The following is a 19897-nucleotide window of genomic DNA, read 5'->3' on the forward strand; positions in this document are numbered from 1 at the left end:
TAACCAAATGATATCAAGTAGTACATTTATTTCGTATAGTAAGTCAGCTTCTGACAGTGAGATGTATTAGAATATAGTCTCTGAAGGTAAAGGGTGGAAGGAAGGCCTGTTGCTCAAGATACTGAATATTTGAACAGTGCCTAGCACAATGAGGTCCTGGTCCTTAGCTGGGGCTCCTAGGTGCTCCAGCAAAACAAACACTTTAGGCTTTAGGAGATGGACTGCATAAGCAGTTTTGAAATGGCGTTCCACAACATGGGCTAAGTGACACCTAAGCAGACTTCACCTTTCAAACTCTGCAAGAGAGAAACTTGGTCCAGCAGATCTTCTCCAACTCCAGTTTTAGGATTCATCCACTGTCTACCCAACCCTCTGTGCACAGTTAAACCAATGTTCATTCATCCCACTGCAATATGATGAGCCTCAAGGAAGAATGATCAATCCCATCTCAGTCACCACATATAAGAGGGCGGAAAAAAGAGCAGCTGGTCTCACCCTCTTCTACTCCAATAATTGACTCAGTGTCTGGCAGGTGCAGAGACTCAACACCAAGGCTGGGCTGAGAGTTCATGGAAATGAGATTCTTACTATGCACTGTTGATTCTTCCAGCAAACTGCTGCCCATCAGTGACTCTGTAGTGAAAAAAAAGGGTAAAAGAGAATTTCCGTGATGCAATTACACTGCAATATAAGATCCAATCCCTGCCCCACTTCAAGTCATACTGAATTCTTCCCTAGACAAGTTCTTTATCCATTCCTACTCTTTGGGCAGCCAGTGCTCCAATGGATGGAAAACACCATGTTTACTGTTTTGACCTTACTATGGTGGGATCTTATGCAGGATTGGCTTTCTCTTTAAATAATTCACATTGTGTAAAACCCAGGCCGCTTGCAACAAGAAAACATAACCAAGGGAAAAAATCCACATAAAAACACCCCAACTAGATTCACATTGATTTTGAAAACAATAAATATATCTGCCCCTTGACTGCCATACAAAAATACACCTTTGTCTTCTGTCCTAGAAAAAGGAAGAGTAACAGTCCTTATCTCCAAGAGGAACAGACTTTTGTTTCTTACTGGCTTGTGGTCTCATATTATCAGGACAAACATCTTTTCTTCAACCATCCACTCATTTTTTTCCTGCACTTTTCCCCCAGAGTGTGTGTGCTCCCTTCTTTACCTGGCTGTTCTCGCTCCCTGCTGCCAGCTGTTCCAATTCGGGAGTGGTGTTTCCTCATATGCACATTTCTGCTACCACTCTGGGAAAATGTCTTCCCACAAATTTGGCACTGATGGGGCTTCACTCCTTGGAGTCAAAGGGGGAAGAAATATCCCAAGAATTACCAAACTGGGAGAAGAGACCTCATCAACTAAAAAACTAATAACAGTTTTGAAATGGCTGTTAATACCAGTGGTGGTAATTTATCAGTAAAAACCAAATAAGACGTATTCCCATCTCCTTGAGGGCCATAAGCTTCTAGAACAAAAGAGGTTTAGATATCAGTGATGGCAGTTGTCAGATAACTCAAGTCTGAATAGTAACAAAGTCTTCAAGTCAGACTGATGAGAGAAAACAAGTTATTTGAAATCATTAACTCATTGATATGGAAATACTTGATGTCCCACAGATAGAATAAAATGACCAGAGGCAAGGAAGCTGTCTCCTGCCATCACACAATAAATTGCAGCATCTGCTTTACTTTACTGAGCAGAGACTTGATGATGACTTGTCACTGTGAAAGGATTTTCATTTTACAGAGCAGTTCGTCATTTTCAAAATATAAGCATGCTGTCCATACTTCTTGGCTCAATGGCATGGAAGCCAAGGAGACAGGACAGAAAGAGCATGGAGAACTCAATCCCAAATGTTATTACCTCAATAAAATCTCCCATTCCCCAAACATACCATTTTCATTGTGTGCTGATGATATTTATGACAGATCAATCAAAACAGAAGGCAGAAGCTTTGAAACACTTGTGAAATACATTTGCACCTAAACCTTTGTCCAATTACAAGCATGTAGTAGGAAAAAATAACAGAAAACTCTACCTGTGGCAGAAACCCACTTGAAAGAGATACCAGATTCAAATGGCTGTGGTTAATATACAGAGATGCTAGAGTCTCTCTTTTAAAGAGCCAAATGGCAGCTATGAAAAAGATATTCAACTTCATGGCATTTTAGAAAAAAAATTTAGAATGGAATTTCAGTTGTTTAAAAATAGACACAACCTAAAAAATTAAAGTGTACAGGCTACAGGCACTACAAAAGGAAAGTCAAAAAACACTATGACCAGAAGTTCTGTAGAAACCAGGATTTTTCTTAAGGAAATCAAATCAAAGTCCTAAAATAAAGGTCTTTTTTCAGACAAATCACAGAATGTCAGATGGAGAGTCTTACCTGAGTGCACAACCAAATGTTTGCGAAGACTGGAGTATTCAGCAAAGGAGCGACCACATCCCTGTGCCTGACACAGAAAGGGTTTTTCCCCTACAAGGGAAAAGTAAGTTCTTAGATTTTGGGATCATAACTTAATCTGGTTGCCCAAGTCCTTAAGAACAGCCTGGACATCTCTACACCATTCTCCCATTTGGCCTTATGCATATCAGAGTTCCATGGAAATTGCACATCCTTCCTAAGTTTCCTAAGGCTCTTAGAGCATTCTCTTCACCAGAGGAAACAGAGGCATTATTTTAAAATATTCTTAGACTATCATTCATCAAAACTGAAGCACTGTTTCTAGATAACCTTCCAAGTATATAAATAATAATAGAGTAATATAAAACCACTTGATGTATGATGTATCTTTTATTTGCAGTTCTCAACAACCAGCTCTCTGTTCCACACACTCACAGGGTCCTGCTCCCTTTCTGCCTCTCAGTGCCAAAAATCCCATTAACTGTATTTCGCTTCATATCAGATTCTATACTTTATTTCAGATCAGGCTGAACTTGCCAAAATCCTGTGAGATGTGTCAGTCATTTATATCTATGTGAGGAGGAACTGTAATTCAAAGCACAAATTGTTCTCATGGGCTGAAGTTCATATCCCAGCTATTTTGGATTTATTTAAGTTATGATAAACTGGGAGGTTACTACATTAATGCAGTGCAATAAAATTAATCTGTTTTGAACACTCTCTTAATAAAGCTAGACATAACTTTTGCCTGCAACATCCCACTAAAGAACTCAATATACCATGTTTAACACTATGATTTCAAGGCTTTAACTGAACCCCTGTACAAGAGTAATAGCAAGACCACAGGAGATTAAGCAAGCTATTTTAATAATTTATTGTACAACATATATGTAGTTCTTTCAGAGTAAACTTGTTTTTAAAGATATTTCTGCTGTGACTTTGCCTTTAGAACTCTTCTCCCAACAGCTCATTTATTAGCCTCTTATCTACAATAGTATTTGACAGCTGTAAGCAAAAAGGATCAACACAGCATGTTCCAATTGGTGTTACAAAGCTAAAATATGTAGCAGAGTCTCAAACACTGAATGTACTTTCAGACTTGCTATAAATCTTTAAAAGTTTGGAAAAACTACCATTGACCTAAATAACAACACACGGTTCCATCTATAAGACACCCTGGAGCTATTTACACCTGCAATTTGATAACACCTTTGGTCTGATCAAACTCCTGATTCCACTTTATCCATCTGCAGTTTAGAAAGCTACTATTTACTCCTCCAGAAGCTACTACTCTGCTGGTTGCAGAATGCTCTCTTATCAGGGAGGATTGTGCATGTATCAGCTGGGCCTATTAACTTAATCTGGGAGCTCAGCTGGGAGCTGTAAATGCAAAAGAAAACTGCAAAAACTATGGCTGCTGTTACTACACATTCAAAATTTTATTATTGGGATACACAATTTTTAACTACATCCCAACATCTGCCCCCAAACCATGTGTTGCAGCTAGACTGCACATACTTTAAAATAGCAGCTTTTCCCCATGTGCATTGGCACACCACATACCATACGGTCGTGTTTAAGGCAGGCAGAAGGCACAAACAGCTGCTGGCGACCCACCTAATCTGTAATTTCATTTTACCAGGGAGGCCTTGTTCTCTCACACTTGTCAAGGTTATTTTGAAATGTTAACCAACTGTAATACAATGCTTGCAAGGCCATCAGGGAATCTCTAACAATATTCCAAGAAGCCTGAAGTGGGCCATTTGTTTGAGTGTTGCGATAACCCTGAGGCTTAAAAAATGAAACAAACAAAATCACCAGATTAATTCACTATGAACTTTGCAGGTCATTAATTAAATTGCTGGTCATTATTATATTGCTGGTCATTTCAACAGTAACTTCTGTGCCTCTCTCAAACAACTTTCTAGTACAAAAATACCTAAAGCACTTTGGCTGCTATACCAACTTCTAAAAATACTGACAAGGCAGGATCATATTCTCCAGAGGAGCCATCATAAACAAACCATGTATAAAATACAGCACTACCAAATCAAGTTCTTATTTTATTTACTATAAAAAGCTGAGCATGAATTGAGAGTGTACAGGCTCCAGTATACAGAACATCCCAAATTAGCATTGGTACAAACAGCAGTTTGCACACCATAATGCTACCTTCTAATTAATGCTTTTTTCTACTTTTCTTTGCTACTGTATTTTTGCTACTCATTCCACTGCATTCCTCATTTCCCCATATGTCCCAAATGTAGTCATTCTACAAGCAGCATAGGTAACACAAGCTAGTCAGTCAGGCGGATGTCAGTACAGCTCCTACTGTCTAAGCTATTGAGCCTTTCAGGAATTTTAAATAACCTCTTTACAAAACACAATTTCAGAAGTCATGTTCACTAACTATTTCCTTGGTAACAGTCTAGTTTCACACACCCCTCCCCCATCACACTACTGGAAGGGAATCTTCAGAGTATGTGTCTGAGCAGAGTACAGCATCACCACACACCATTTGAAAGGTAAACCCTGGGTGAAACTATACAGGATAGTAAAAGAGATTAGCACTTGATTTGGCTGACCTACAGATCAAGGTGAATTGACAGAAAAGGGACATTAATAGAGGGCACAGGTAAACAACATAATACTTTCAATAGTTTGAGGACAGAGGAGGAAGTCGTTTATTCCTCAGGAAAGACCCCACCTCAGCAGACCACAAATAGGTGAGGTCTAAAACACACCAGTGTGAATTCGTAGGTGGTTCTTCAGATTTCCAGCTGTTGTGAACTGTTTACCACAGCCCAGTTCTGTGCACACAAAGGGTTTTTCACCATTGTGAGTTCTCATGTGCACCTTCAGCCTCTGCAAGACGTAGAAACTTTTCCCACAACCCTCTGCTGGGCAGGTGAAGGAGCGGTCGTTACTGCAAAGCAACAAAAAGCTGTTTCATTACCAGCTACTGCAACGCATTTTTTCATGAACACTTGACTTCTTTATTTTATTAAATATGAGTACCTGTTAAAATACAAAAATTCTAAACCAAACATAACAAGGACCTGCAAAATTATCTAAATCTACTCCAAGTTTTTCAGCATAACTGACTTAAAGCACTCAACAGACCTAATATTTCTATGAATAATGCCAGGCTTTCACAGCTTCTTAATGTCAAAACCTAACATTATCTCAAATACAGAGTGCAGTTTTTCAAGGCCATAACAACAAATAGCTTCATTCTGCTCACCGGTGTGTTTTCAGATGATACTTGAAGTGAGCTGGCCATACAAATGTCCGATCACAGCCCTCAACTGTGCACTTCAGCTTCCTTTCCACACGAGATAAATGAGGAATGGGGCTTGAATCTTTTGGTTGCCCATCTCCTGTGCAAAGATGAACATTTTCCCCTGGAAAAAAAAGCCCACCAAAAAACAAACAAACAAACAAAAAACAGATTACTATAATGTGTCAAATTTAATAGAAAAAACAGCATCATATATGATACAGGCTTATAAATCCCGTGTGTGTCTGGCTACTAACACTGTTTAGGATGTCCTACATGCTGCTGCCTAGCCTGTAGCAGGGATCAGACACAGATTTGAAAACTCTACCAGGACCATAAACTATTCCCAACAAGCCATCTGGATCAGATCAGCTGCTACCAGATAAGACTCATCACAAAAAGAATAGAAAGCGAATGCACCAGAAATGGTAAAAATGGTCTCTATACCAACATCAAACAACAAATTTTAACTAGCAGTCAATTTCACCTATTAGCTAAGCCGCTTTTGAAAACACTTCAGCTAAAATAAGAGGTATTGCATTTGCGTGCAATTATTTATTAAAATAATTAAGTCTGAAGCATGTGACTAAATCCAATTATGAATTCTCCAGAAAACTGATCTCCAAGCTCAGTGGAGCTAAAAAGAAAGTATAATTCACAGTATGTATTAAAAATAGGCTCTTAAAAGTGAAAATGAAAGTTGAAAATCAAGCAGATACTGTCAGCAAGAAGATATTCTTTACATGTACTGGAGAACTAGTAGGCCACAATGAACAGATGGTTCCACTAGAGTTCATTCCCCAAGAAAAAATGAGAAGCCTATTTATAATGAAAAAAACCGCATAATTGTTCTGTATAATTCTGTCACTGATGATTTGAAGATGTCATAAGTGATTCAAAGCGAGAGAGAAATAGAAGAAGAGACAATGTGAAACTAGGAGTCTTGTATGGAACATTCAACTTCGAGACACAATCTGTGGATCTCCTACCATTATTGCTTGCTTTGGCATTCTTTGCGAGCTGTGCCCGAGTGGCAGCGATTAAACTGTCATGGGCCAATTCCTGCACTCGTAGGAACCATGGGGTACTGCTGTCTGTGCTATCATGGGAGAGAAAGTCATTGCCAGAATCTTCTGCTTCATCTTGAACAAACACCAAGTGCTCTGCGGGAGACCCCAGCCCTAGAAAAGACAAATTTGTGAAACAATAATGCAACAGAGGGAAATTTCTTTTGTTTCTCAGAGATCAGTGCTCATAGCATGGATGAAATAGCTGCCCTGAAAAAGTCTCCACTGACCTCTACATTGTAGAAAGATGTTGATGACTAAGTGCTCCTAAAATATCCAATAATGCCCAGCAAATTTCATGATCTTTCCTCTTCATAAGCAGCAGGGACAGATTTGTACTTGTATCTCCTGCATTCTGCTGAGACATATCCAGCCAGATGACAAACAGAAGGACAATTACCTGCTCTTGTTAGGTTGAGAAGAATGAATGAAGTGCTGTCGCTGGGCTGGAAGTCTTGCAATAAACTAGAAGTTTCTGGAGTTGACAGAAGTTCAGATGGTTTCTGTACATTCTGTGCCCTTGTCTCCTCTCCATCAGGGCCTACATTTACCTGGAGACTTCTCAAGACAGCAGATGAAGAAACATCTTTGGAAGAATTAGTGTGACTTGGAGAAGTCAGATCTCTTTCATCATCTAATGAGGAAAGGGAAACCAGAGTAAATAAAAGTAAAAATACACTGTGACTAAAGGACAGCTATGAAATTATTTTTTTTAGAAAAAAAACCCAGAGAAATCCCTTGAGAGAGAAGGGAGAAGGAAGTTTCTAACTAGTCAGACTTCACTATTAAATGAAGAAAGTTCAGTCACTCTGCTGAACTTGTTCCTCCATCCCTGGAATGTCATATCAGCAAGAGACAGTGGGGCCAGAGTGGTGAAGTAAAGAGTTGTATGAAGGGCAGGGTCACAAGGATCTGCCTCATAGATCTTACCTGGCAACATGAGTCTGTTGCATTCTGAGGTCTCAGTAACAGGAAGCAAAGAGAGACAGGTGATGTCTTTTGATTCTGATTCCACCAGTCCTTGTCCCAGTGGAATAGAAGTATTTTGAACAAACTGAACCAGCAGCTGAAAAAACATACTGAAGATTAGGTCAAGAGCAGCACAAATCATTTAAAAAGGTACTAAATCCAGTCAATCCAGTAGTCTCTCCTGTCTTTTAGGAGACATTGAATATAATACCATGAATACACACAGATATAAATGTAAACTTCTCAATTTACGTTAATACAAGGAAAGAATTGTTTGTCATCTCTGAAATACCTACAAACTTCTCATTCAGCATATAATAAACAGCTCTGGATCATTGCAAAGTAAGTCTAAGTAGGCTATATTTCTTTTTAATTTTTTACCACTTGATACTTTATTATGGTCTAACATTTCCAGGTAATGTTTTCCACATTCAGCCTTTGGTACAGGTATTTTTTTACATCATTGTCTTTAAATACTTAACTGAAAGCTGGCCTTTTCTAAATTAAAAAAAAAGCAATCAGAACTAGTAACAAAGGTGTCTATCATATGGCTATTCAAAAGCAGATAACAGAGAAACACGGTTGGGATGACAAAGGGAAGAACACAGACAGCCTTACCAATCCAAATCAACTACTCCTAAAACCATCAAAGATGGACAACCAACCCACCCACTAAGGGGATTAACAGAAGAAACCCTCTCCAAAATACTACACAAAACAAGGGGGACTATTGCATAAAGAGGAACAGGACTTAAACTGAGATGCATTCCCTGGGGAGGAATTTGGGACTGGTCAAAAGATTTGGGGGGATTTGTACAGAACTTATTAGGCATTGTTTAAGGGAAAGGCCAAAGGCAGGAAAAGGAAAAGATCAAGATGGATCAGGGCAGAACAAACATAAGAAAATGGAGAGGGAAGGATAAAAGGGGCCCATTGCACATAAGCAGGAAGTTGGCCAATTCAGTTGTCTGGCACAGCCTAACTCTTACACTCCATCCTGTCTTCTTATTAAACTCCATTCTTACCTGCTTCCTGTGTGGTCCTGCTCTCCCCAGTGGGTCTCCAGTGGCACACACTAATTTCTAGTGTGTGTCATGCTAATGAACCCCAAGCCAGCCTAGTTCGCAAGTGAAATGAGAAGTGTGGGGATAGATCCCAAAGAAATCCAGGAAGGTTTTCCTTAGGCAGCAACCCTTGAACACAACCAGGTACTTTGTGCTGCCCATGTTTCTGAGGATAAAGCTACAAGCACTCAGCCTGTATTCATTTTGATTTAACAAAGGAAGTGCTGCTGGGAGTTAGGAGATAACACAGTCTAACTTTTGCAATAAACAACAAATTCTGTGAACTGCATGAGCTTTCCTAAACACAGTCTCAAATCCCTCCCCTGTAGGGATTTACACTTCAGAAGGACAGAAGGGGGCCAGTTGTAACACACCCAGTCACATACTCCACATTTCAGAGAAAATACTGCTCAAACCCCACACGTAGGATCTATTTGTTTGCCTTTAATTTCTGTCAAACAAATTAACTCATATACTCACATTCTCAGGGTTTTTTTAAAACACTGAATGAAGAAATATGGACAGTAACAATATACTAAAAAGTTAAACCTCGAGTTTCTTATCTCTAGGAAATTTCTTGACCAAAATCCCGCATTCTGCGGATTCTGCTGCTGTCTAGCAAACAACTGTAGCAAATTTTTATCTTTGGCATTTAGATGGAAATTGTACAAGATAGTTATTCAAAAGCTACTACCCTCATTGGGACACATTTTAACATGCAGTCACAGAGAGCCCAGATGGAGCTGTCTGTGCAGTGAGATAGTTCATCAGTGTCTAAAGAAAAAGACTAAAAAATCCTGATCCTTAATTTGTGATTAAAACCCAACAGTCACAGATAATTTGATTCTTATTTTGTATGTTGTGATTGTCTTAGTACTTCCTTTTCAGAACTATTGGCATCTAATTCCAAATTATTCCTGTGGCAGACAGCAGCCTTTTGAGTCTCTCTTACATCAAGAGAAAGTCTGTTAAATCCAAGAAACTGTAAAGAAAACAAACAAAATTGTATTTTGTGCTCTGATTTCTCTATGTTGATTTCCTCTCACAAAAACACTAGAAATACTGATGCTTTCTCAAACACTTTTAATCAAAGAGCTGCTGCTGCTGTAGGAACCCTGAAGCTTTAACAATCCTGATTGGTCTCCCTGGGACCTGCACCCACACTGTCTCCCTAGGGGCTCCTTCTAAGCTCAGCCTGGGCCAGTCATTCCCTTCCTGAGTTGTGCTGTAGGTTTACCTGTCTCAAGCCCTGTCTGCTGCATGAACCTCAGATTTTTACTGCATTTGTGTCTCCAGCTCCATCTTCTGCTGCTCCTACCTGGACTCTGGGTAGACCCTGGACTGGTTCACCCCTTTGCCTTGTCTAGGGCTGAGGGCTGTGGATTCCAACACCCGCCTCTGCCTTCCATGCTCAGGTGCTGCAGCATTGTGCCCTGGTCTGTGAGGGCACTGCCTGGGCTGGGATCACCCTTGACTCCCTGCTCACCCTCCCTTAGGAGCAGGCTGTCATCACTGACAATTATGAAGCTACAAATTAAGTGCTGCAGTCATTCAGATGGCAATGTGCCATTTGAACTAGGCCACAAGCCAGATGGCAGTTTGAAAGGTTAGAATTGTTTCATCTTAGATATAAGAGTATCCAGAGGACCTAGCAAGAAGATGAATCTATTTTTATGTTGTCAAAGATATGTAGGCAATAAGAGACAGTCTCCCCCCCCACACCCAGGGCCATGCATTCTAATTAAGGATTTAAAAATAGGAGAAAGAGAAGTAAAAAGAAAGTTAGGAATAATGTGCAAGTAGAAGAAAGAAGTAGAGACTAAAAACTGTGAGCACTAAGATTTAAATTATTGGATTGTCTTTTATGCTGATGAGCCCTACTGCTTCTCATTCCACCATGAAACACCCATTTTATGGACTTGCCTATTTTTATACAAAAAGTCCTAAATGAAACTTGCCTCCTACAAGAAAAAAGCTTTGCTTCAAACCCTCCACTTCAACATAGCAATATTAAGCCACTAGAGAAAAGCAAAATGCAGCAACCACAAACAGATGGTCAGAAGAAAGAAATTCCTTTTAATTTGCTTTGTAAAGTAATGACAAACTAGTACAGAGAATTTATGAGAGGGCAAAAAAAGCAGGAGGAAACAAACCAACATGAATCATGCCCATTATTAAAATGTGGAATAAAAAAACCTCAACCCTGCACATAAACTAAAGCAAACCAACCATCAACTCAAATAATTTGGACAAAAGAAAAAGTTTTCATGTTAGTTTTATCTTGACAGATTTGTTCCTAAACCTTCCTATTCAAAATCATTGAATACCTTTGTGAACAACCACAGCAACTGGAATACAGGAAAGAGCTCATTACAAACATTGTGTCATGCTGTCTGAAGCTTCTTGCAACATGGTTTTGTAGCTGCAAGTAAATAGGAAATTATAAGGGTATCTGGTAATTGGCTATTCAGCATAGAAATCTAGGAACAGGACAGGTGATAAATTAAACGAACAGATACACAAACACTAACAAACTCCAGCAAACTGCAGATAAAAGAGAGTAAAAACACCCAGAACTCCTGGGACACTGATGGATAGGCCAGTACAGCAATAACTTGAGTGTGACCTTGAAAAAATTCAACCAGAAACTTTGTAAGGAAGAGGAACAATGCTATCTTGGGTTACCAGAACCCATATCTCATTGGCAAGAGCAAACTTCCTAGGGGACATGGGGCAAATTCTGGGACTGGGTAAAACATATCAAGGTATCTTGAGTGGAGACTGTGGGACTGTGGAAAACTTGTGGATGTTTAGGGGAAGGACCAAAGGCAAAGACATGGAGGGATCATAGGTGAGAAACAACTATTGGGAGCAGAAAGGGGATTGGGGATAACACTGATTGACCACATTAGTAGGCTGCAGGTTGCTGCTCTGCATCACCACTGGGATCTATCTCATCCTCTCTAATGCTTTCTGCTCCTAAATGGTTTGTGAGCACATTCATTTGATTAAATTCACTTTGGCATAGCCTGTGAAATAGAGAAAAACACCATCTGGAAACCCAAGATCCTGGCCAGAGGTTGAATTCAAAAGCCTAAGGCCTGGAGATAGATACTGGAAGAACTCAAGGTTTGGCAAAGAGTGGAGAGAGATGCATGACCACAAGTATGCATGTCAGCCAAGGGAAGGCACACGTGATATGCTAGCCAATGTCAAACCTTTTTACCTGATAAGTAGGGACAGGATTAGGCCATTTGTGGCCTTCCTTTTCCACAGGAATGCCATTTGTGTTTGAGAGTGCTGGTAAAAGCCCTATCCTGCCACACAGCCATGTCTGTACTGTCTGTGTGTGCACAGGCACATTTTTGCAGTTCAGGCCCAGGTGCTCTTCTGTGTGCACCTGGGAAGAGTCTGGTGGTCTCATGTCTGCAAGACCAGGAAGGCAGGAGCCTCCTAGATGATACAGTTTGACAGATCCCATAACCAAATAACATCTGGCATCACAAACAGGCCCCAAATGGGCTGTAAATATTCCTGAGATGGTGACTGCAGAATCCCTCCATAGAGAGGAGACTGATCCACTATGACCAAAGGGCTAGAATTTGTAAGCAAAGCAGAGAGGTCATCTTGGGACATCAGAATAGGCATAGTTAGGGAAACTGAATGTACAGAATATTAACAGATTACCAAAGGAACAATAAGAGGTGTGAGGAGGTGGCTTTACTCTGTAGCTAAGCCATCCCTTGGAATTTGAAATAAATTTTAATATTGCAAAAGGACATCCTTGACTCAAGAGACTGAAATTTTATGGGACAGATGTGAATCATACAAAGAGAATCTATAATCCTTGGAGGCCAAAGTTCATATGATGATAGAATGATATAATGAATGATATTGATATAATGAACTTTATTTTTGCTCTGCCATACCACCTTCTTGAATATACTCTCCTTTAACTACTTCAGCTGAAATGCCACATAACTGAAAATTTGTAAATAATACAGTGAAGGTATTAAAAAATGTAAAATATTTCTTGGCTCTGGTCACTAAGCAAATACTTGTTATCCCTGCTGGTCAATAAGAAATGGTTGGACAGGATTATGCCAGGGTCTATCACTGCAAGCAATGTAGAATGCTTGTGTTACCAAGAGACTTAAATAATGTCCCTGACCTGAGAGAGAAAAAAACCCCCACAACAAACAACAACCAAAAAACTGTTTAAATAATTGAGAACCTCTACTAGATTAACAACAACAAAAAATCCAACAAAATAAAATAAAAAAACCCCAAACCAAACCAGATAAACAAAACAAAACAAACAAACAAAACCCACCAAAAACAAACAAACAAACAAAAACCAAAAAGAAAACCAAACCAAAACCACAACCAATGAACCCAACAAAACCAGAAACAAATGATGATATGGCCACCTGGGATGGATCATAAGTTTGTCCCATAACAGATGATTCAGAAGGCAAGAAGTGTCAGGCAGCTGCTTTGGCTGAAGTGGGGATTGCTGGGAGGGACAGGCTAAGAAGGTTCTACAGAACCTCAGATCTATCCTCCCACCAGACAGCTGGAGAGCTAGACTAGATTCCCAGAGCAGCAGGGACCATGTCTTTAATCAAAGCCACTCCTGTTCTAAATTTAACCAGTGAACCACAACAAAATAAAGAGGTCAAAAGAAAATTTAGTGGAGGGGGAGGAGAAAGGAGGGGCTGGAGCTGGAGGGTGTGCAGGGCAGGAGGCTTGTTACCTAGAAACTGGGATGTCCTCCTCCCATACAGCCTCTGGGGAACTAATTAAATCACAAGTGTCTCTCCTCGTGCAGCGCTGAGGAGGAGAGAGAGCAGAGGCTAAAATACCTCTCCTCACCCCCTTTTCAATAACTAATTCAATTTACAGAACAGAGTTGTAGTTCATTTGATTAGGTTAGGAGTTACCCCAAGAGCAGAAAGCACCCTGTACTGGACCAGTCTGGTGGAGGTGACTGGAAATACGTGCAACTGTGATAAACCACCTCGAAGGCTTAAAGCATGCAAAATGCAGATCTTAGCAGTTCCCTGAGGGATGACAGTTACATAGCTTTGGGGGCAGGGAGTCCAGAAGAAAAAGCAGATCCATCTGTTCATACAATTGTCTCCAAGCAACTTTGTAACTTCTCATGAAAGGAGGATTCACCTCTACTCAAGCATTAAATATTTAATGGTATGTTGGTGGCTTCTTTAGGGATAAAACCAGTAGCAAAGAAGTCCATGCAAGAGACATAGTGCTTTGATTCTCATCATCCAAATGTCACAGAAATACAGCTAGCTCTTAATTAATATACTTCTCACACGGTAGGGCATATGAAAAAATATCTGTGGCTATAAGAATTGTGGTGCCATGGCTCACTAGAGGATATAAAATCATTATTTACTTTCAGAGATATTTGAACTGCTATTTGGGAAAAGTGTAAAAAGGGTATCTACCAGTTTCACATCAAAGCAATAGAAAATAGTACTAACTTAACACCCAAGTGTCATAATCAGGACTAAAAAAAGGGTATATATACATGGAAATAAATCAAAATTTTTGGTATAAAATAGCTTCAATCAAGATTGAGGAATATGGCTTAGAAGACAGCATCTACAGAAAGGATGCCCTCTGCAACAACCACTATAACTTTTTTATTTACCAGGCCTGCCTCTTCTGGAGAATAAACAGCTAACTCTTATTATGGGCTTGCTGGGAAGGAAATGCAACTCTGCCATGAGGAAATAGGACTATTATATAAACAAGCCTAATTAACTAATACCTTACTCAAGTTGAAAAAAGACAAAGCCCAGTTACAGCTCCTCTTTGAGGAATGAGCAATGAGCATTCCAACTCTCCTGGTCCTTGGCTGTCAGAAATAACCTAAGGGAAACCACCCATTCACAGACAAAAGTAACAAAGTCCTCCCACCTTAAGGTTCAGAACTCAGAGGGAAATTGATAGAATGCATGAGATATTCCAGTGACAAGGCAAGAGAGAGGAACTCTGCAGATGGTGCTGAGACTACTCAAAGCTGCTAGGAATTTGCAGCTAATTTTCCTGAACAGTGTGATTGGAAGGGCTTTGGCTGCTCTGTTAAGAAACAAATGCCTTAATATATCACATGAGCTGTAATGAATTACCAGCATGGAATCATCATTCTTTTTAGAGTACCAGTTAAGATACATGCTGCACTGCTCATAGGGATAGAAAGTCAAGACTTTTGTTCAAAAGACTCAATAAAAAACATTCAATTATGTCCTGCAAACTTCCCCAAAAGGTATTTCATAGCTGTACCATATCCTCTGCTCTAGGACTTCAGCCATCTGCAGGTAAAGCTGAGAACCAGGAAAAGCAAGAACACCAAGTGATAAAACCCCTGCATCTTTAAGTGGGGATCTCTAATGCACAGAAAGCCAGCTAATGGCCATTCAACCTCAAAAAATGGGCAAGAAATAGGAGAGGCAGGAGGTGGGGGTGGTGGTGTTGAATGTAACAAATTGCAAATACTTGTATCTAGCACATTACAGGTAAGAGTAACAAAACCCAGAACTCCTCAGCAAATGATCACTGAGCCACTGCCAGAGTGACATCTTGTAAAGGTTCAACCAGAAATTTTAACTGGTAAGAAGAAAAGCTATTGTGGCTTATCAGAATGGTCTCATATGAGAGACCAAACTTACTATCCAATACAACAAAGACACCAGGATGTGTTAAGCTTATTATGCTATGTTTAGGGGGAGGATCAAAGGAGGAATCAAGGTAGATAAATGAAGAACCAGGGGTAGGGGGGAGAGAAGAGACTCCAAATATATGTTTGCTGGCTGCTAGTCAGTACACTTCTGTGCCTGATCACTGCAGTCCCTCCTATCTAATTACCAAAGACATTCCTAAATATTCTACCCACAAGTGAGTCCACTGCTAGTGAGCTTCTAGTTGACTAATGCAAGTAGGAAGCTCCCAGAGTCTGGAGCGGAAAAAAACCCAAAAACTATTCCAGCCCAGAAACTGGCTTAAAAGCCCTGGCTCTGGGCAGAAGGACTGTAGGCCTAGCAGAGACGTGAATGTGAGTATGCACGAGAGTCGAGTGCTGAGGGTACAGCTATAACCCACCAGCAAACCATGGCTGTTCATGCTTTCCCTGCACATGGGATAATCTGTATGTTCATGCTTTACCTGTTTGTGGCCAGCTGTGCATGCACAAATGTCCCTGCACTTCATGCCCAGCTGAACCTGGAACAGCCCAGCAGCCTCACAGCGAGCAACAGGATCCCCCGTGTGCTGCTGCCGAACACTTCTGCCAACAGCAGTACTCTGAGGAACAGGACTGGCTGATGCTGATAGAATCATTCAGATTGTCCAAAACCAAGTAGAGTCAGTTTGGTTTGAGGAAAGGAAATAGTCAATTCGTTAATTTATTTTATTCTCATGACAAAAGAATGCTGTAATAGTGGAAAAAATGTAACCTGAGAACAGGCAAGAATATTGGCTGATACTTGAAAGGAGGCGAAAAAAACTTGCAATATTTTCTAATTTTTTACCATTCAAATCAAAGCTTGGAAGCATTAGAAGATGTCACTGAAAACACTTGGAAAATTAGTATGTAAGCAGCAATCTGAATAAACTCATTGACTCTAAGTGTTGCCCATAAACATTCCTGGGAACCAAACTCAGTTCATAATTGCTCACCTCAGGCTTGGATTCTAACTCATCCGATAACATTGATTCAAGTGTCCAACTCCTGCAGCTGTTCTCAGCAAGGCACAGATTTTTTGATTTTTTTTTTTTTTTTTTTTTTTAGTTCAGAGAGAACAACACTCCCTGCTTATTTTCATATTTTCCTAAGTGCAAACCAGTGTGGTGGTCCTTCTGCAAGAAGCTGTGCTGCGGAAATAATTAATTTAACCTAAAACAACAAAAAAGGAAACATAAAGAAAGAGGAACTGAAAAACAAGAGCAAAGCAAAAAGAAGTGAACATGTGTTGATGCAACTGTAAAATGTACTTTAAGGTATTGGTAAAACTCATTAACTAAGGTTCCTGGATTTCTATTTTCACTGAATCAAGAAAATAGCCTTTAAAAATTAATTTCATGGTGTTAAGATGTTATTTACCACATTTTCTTTGCAATCACTACTTTTTAATGGACAATTGCCTTGTCTGTTCTGGAAACTTATGGGATCAACTGCAAATCACATAAAGTATGCAAGATATGAGGAAGCCGAATTCCCAGTCCACAACACAGTGGAATTATCCAAATTATTGATAAAAGGGAGCCATATACAAACAACCTGTCAGCAGGAAACATCAGTTCTTCCTGTCAGTCGAGATATTTCACAGAATCAGAAATTTAATTTCTTGATGAGCCCAGATAAATAGAACTTATTTCACAAATACACATATGATGCTTGTGCTAAAAGGGGAACATGAGAACAAGCTTTTCTTGCTTGCCGGGACAACACTCAGACACTGCTGATGGGAGAAAAAATGTGAACTACATACAGTTTTTTCCCCTTTCCAACACAACTACCAGTCTACCGACTATGTTAAAAAGTAACGAGAATACTGGATCAGCTAAAAAGAGAACCTAAAAGCCTTCCTCTCACACTCCTGACAGCAGCACTGCAGCACGGAGCTTCGCTGGCCGTGGAGGGGCAAGACACCGCACACAGCGAGGGAGCGCAGAGTAACTCAGCCCTGCCTCGCAGCGGGCCCGGCGCTCCTCCCGCCGCCCGCTGCCCCTGCCAGCCCGTGCCCGGCAGGGCGGGCCCCGAGCGACCCACGGGCACCACAGCCAGGGCTGCCAGGCCCGGCTGCCCACGCCCCGGCCGGGAGGAGCCCTGCGGAGGCCCGGGAAGGAACGGGGGCAGGGCGGAGCGCCGAGGCCCGGCGGGGCAGGTGCCGCCCGCCTCAGGGCGGGGGTCCGGCCGCAGCCGTGAGGGGCGGCCCCGGCAGCGGGGACAGGAAGGACAGGAGGGCCGAGGCGCTCCCCCGCGCCCCGCGCCTCGCTGGGCTCTGCACCCCACGGGGGTCGGCAAGTCCCGCAGGAGCAGCCGGATCACCCCCAGCACCCGCCTTACCGGCATCTCCGCCGCCCGGACGTGACGAGCCCCGGCCGGAAACACCGCGCGGGCTAGGGGCGAGCGCGGGGCGGGGCGACGCTGCCGCCGGCTGCTCCCGTCGCCCCGAAAAGAGACGAGAACGGCTCGGTGCCTGGGATCTCCCGGTTCCCTTGGGATCGTTACCAGGACTGCAGTCTTCAGCTGCAGCCTGGTTCCTCTTCCAGTAAACCTTTTTTATATGGATTGCTATTGTACAGGTGAACGTTGTGCCAGAACCTTATGGAAACCTTCAATCTGCAGAGCTCCTTTTTTCCACATAAATCAATACGGAAGACACATTATCCCAGGTTGTTACAGCACACGTGGAAACACCGGTTCCCTACTAACACTTTGTTTCTGTTTAGGCTTTGCTCTGACTTGCTGCTCTGTCTCTTCTTGCTATTGATGGAAAACTCCAGGAGTTCACTGTAGCCCACAAAAAAAAAAAAATATACCAAATCAGTAATTCCAGAAACATACATGTCTTTGCAATGTACCTAAAAAAACAATAAAGGACTGAGTAATTTTAAAAAACCTTGCACTTTGGTTTTAGCTTGTTATCTGTGCATGACCAGGACAGAGCACCTGAAGAAGATGGCAGCCTCTGGTCCTGACATTAGCAGCTGAATCAGTGACCTTCAGGCAATATAAACTTTAACTCGGTTATGGCTAACCCACAGCTTTGGAGCCATGTGTGATTCCTGACTGCTGTGCCAGCACAGCTGCTCATGGCACACTCCTGGTGCTGATAACTAGTGAAAGCCCTCGTGCTATGGAAGTAACCTGACAGCAGCTGTCAAGGCTAGCAAAATCAGGTTTCCTGAGGCTCCCTCAGAGCACAGCCTCTTCTGATCCACAATGGACTGTAAAAAAACCCTGCGGTCACTTCTTGGTAAATGGCTGTAATCTCTTGCCTTGAACTACTTTGGAATGGTTTCTTTTTTCCAGTCCCTCCAAGATATGCAATATGGCTTCACGGCCTTTCAGAACATTTGAAAATTTTATTTGCAGCATAAAGATTCACAGTTATCTCCCTCAGCTTTAAATGTGCAATGAGTGGCTTAATGGAGGAGTCGTACTGACAGCCTAGTGCTTCAGCAAAAAGACTATTGACCAGCTACCTGCTGGAACCACCTGGTCACTCCATAAAGTCTGCATGCAAGTTAGATGCATGTCTTTTTCTGAGGTAATTATCCCATCAGCTTGCAGGCATTGCATTAATACTAACAAAAGCCTGTACTGTGAAATCAATTTTCAGTCAAGCTGAAGCACATTTCTGTTGTACAAGGCAGGGAAAAGTGATTCAACACCCAGAATCAACAGCCTCAGAGACTGGGCTGCCTCAGTGCCATACTGGCCCTGCAGCTGGATTCTATCAGGGAATCCATAAAGTCCGGCATTTATCATATTGGACCACTCAGCCACAGTTGTGGTGGCCTGAAGCTTTAGACAGATTCATTTATTTAAGCTTACAAAAATGAAAGTAATAGCTTCTGAGACTGAATTTTTTAACAGAATCCCAAAAAGCTGGAGCTTATTAAATGGCCAAGCAGCAGTAACAGTAAAAGACCATTTCACTGTACTGTGGAAATATATTGAGGAATATATTCAGTGCAGGTAGCTTGGTTTGCACTGCAGTATAAGCTGCAGATTGAGCTGTCTGGATGTCTGGAGTCAGAGGTAAGAGGCTGTGAACTGCCAACCCTTTGACAAGCTCAGGGACCTGTGGCCCATCCAGGTGACTGGACACTCAGAGACACGGCAGGAGCCAAGGGCCCCCAAATGTTCCCATGCTCAGACTTTGAGGGTAAAAACCCAGGGTTTCCTTTGTTCAGGATCCCAGCTCAAGCTGTTTAGTTATTGCATCAAGATTTAATTATTTTAAGGACTGGGACCAGTGAGACTCTGCTGTGGGAAACCTGGCTTTGAGATGGTAAGGAAACCTTGTCTGACAGTGTGAGTATGGTGTGAGTATGGGGGAG

The 19897-nt window shown here is 41.5% G+C and overlaps 1 protein-coding gene across 1 annotated transcript; it reads right to left on the reverse strand.

Moving 5' to 3' along the window:
* Nucleotides 1–8: 8 nt before the first annotated feature.
* Nucleotides 9–18036, reverse strand: ZNF410 (zinc finger protein 410). Its single transcript, XM_005479811.4, has 10 exons — nucleotides 17895–18036; nucleotides 16505–16721; nucleotides 7698–7833; nucleotides 7168–7401; nucleotides 6690–6881; nucleotides 5665–5824; nucleotides 5165–5346; nucleotides 2403–2492; nucleotides 1184–1309; nucleotides 9–633 (listed from the first exon to the last, which is right to left on the reverse strand). The coding sequence occupies exons 2-10, from the start codon at nucleotides 16535–16537 to the stop codon at nucleotides 449–451; spliced, it is 1338 nt and encodes a 445-aa protein (XP_005479868.2). The 5' UTR covers nucleotides 16538–16721; nucleotides 17895–18036; the 3' UTR covers nucleotides 9–448.
* Nucleotides 18037–19897: the final 1861 nt, after the last annotated feature.

This window comes from Zonotrichia albicollis, chromosome 6 (assembly GCF_047830755.1).
Source record: "Zonotrichia albicollis isolate bZonAlb1 chromosome 6, bZonAlb1.hap1, whole genome shotgun sequence".
In the NCBI taxonomy this organism is placed as follows: Eukaryota; Metazoa; Chordata; class Aves; order Passeriformes; family Passerellidae; genus Zonotrichia; species Zonotrichia albicollis.

Bases quoted from the DNA above. Each gene is read 5' to 3' on its own strand.
- ZNF410 (XM_005479811.4), bottom strand. From the start codon at position 16,537: ATGTTATCGGATGAGTTAGAATCCAAGCCTGAG. The intron at 7,402-7,697 runs GTAAGATCTATG...TTTCCTCATTAG, and splicing joins CAACAGACTCATGTTGCCAG to ATGATGAAAGAGATCTGACT. The intron at 5,347-5,664 runs GTGAGCAGAATG...GTTGCTTTGCAG, and splicing joins TATCATCTGAAAACACACCG to TAACGACCGCTCCTTCACCT.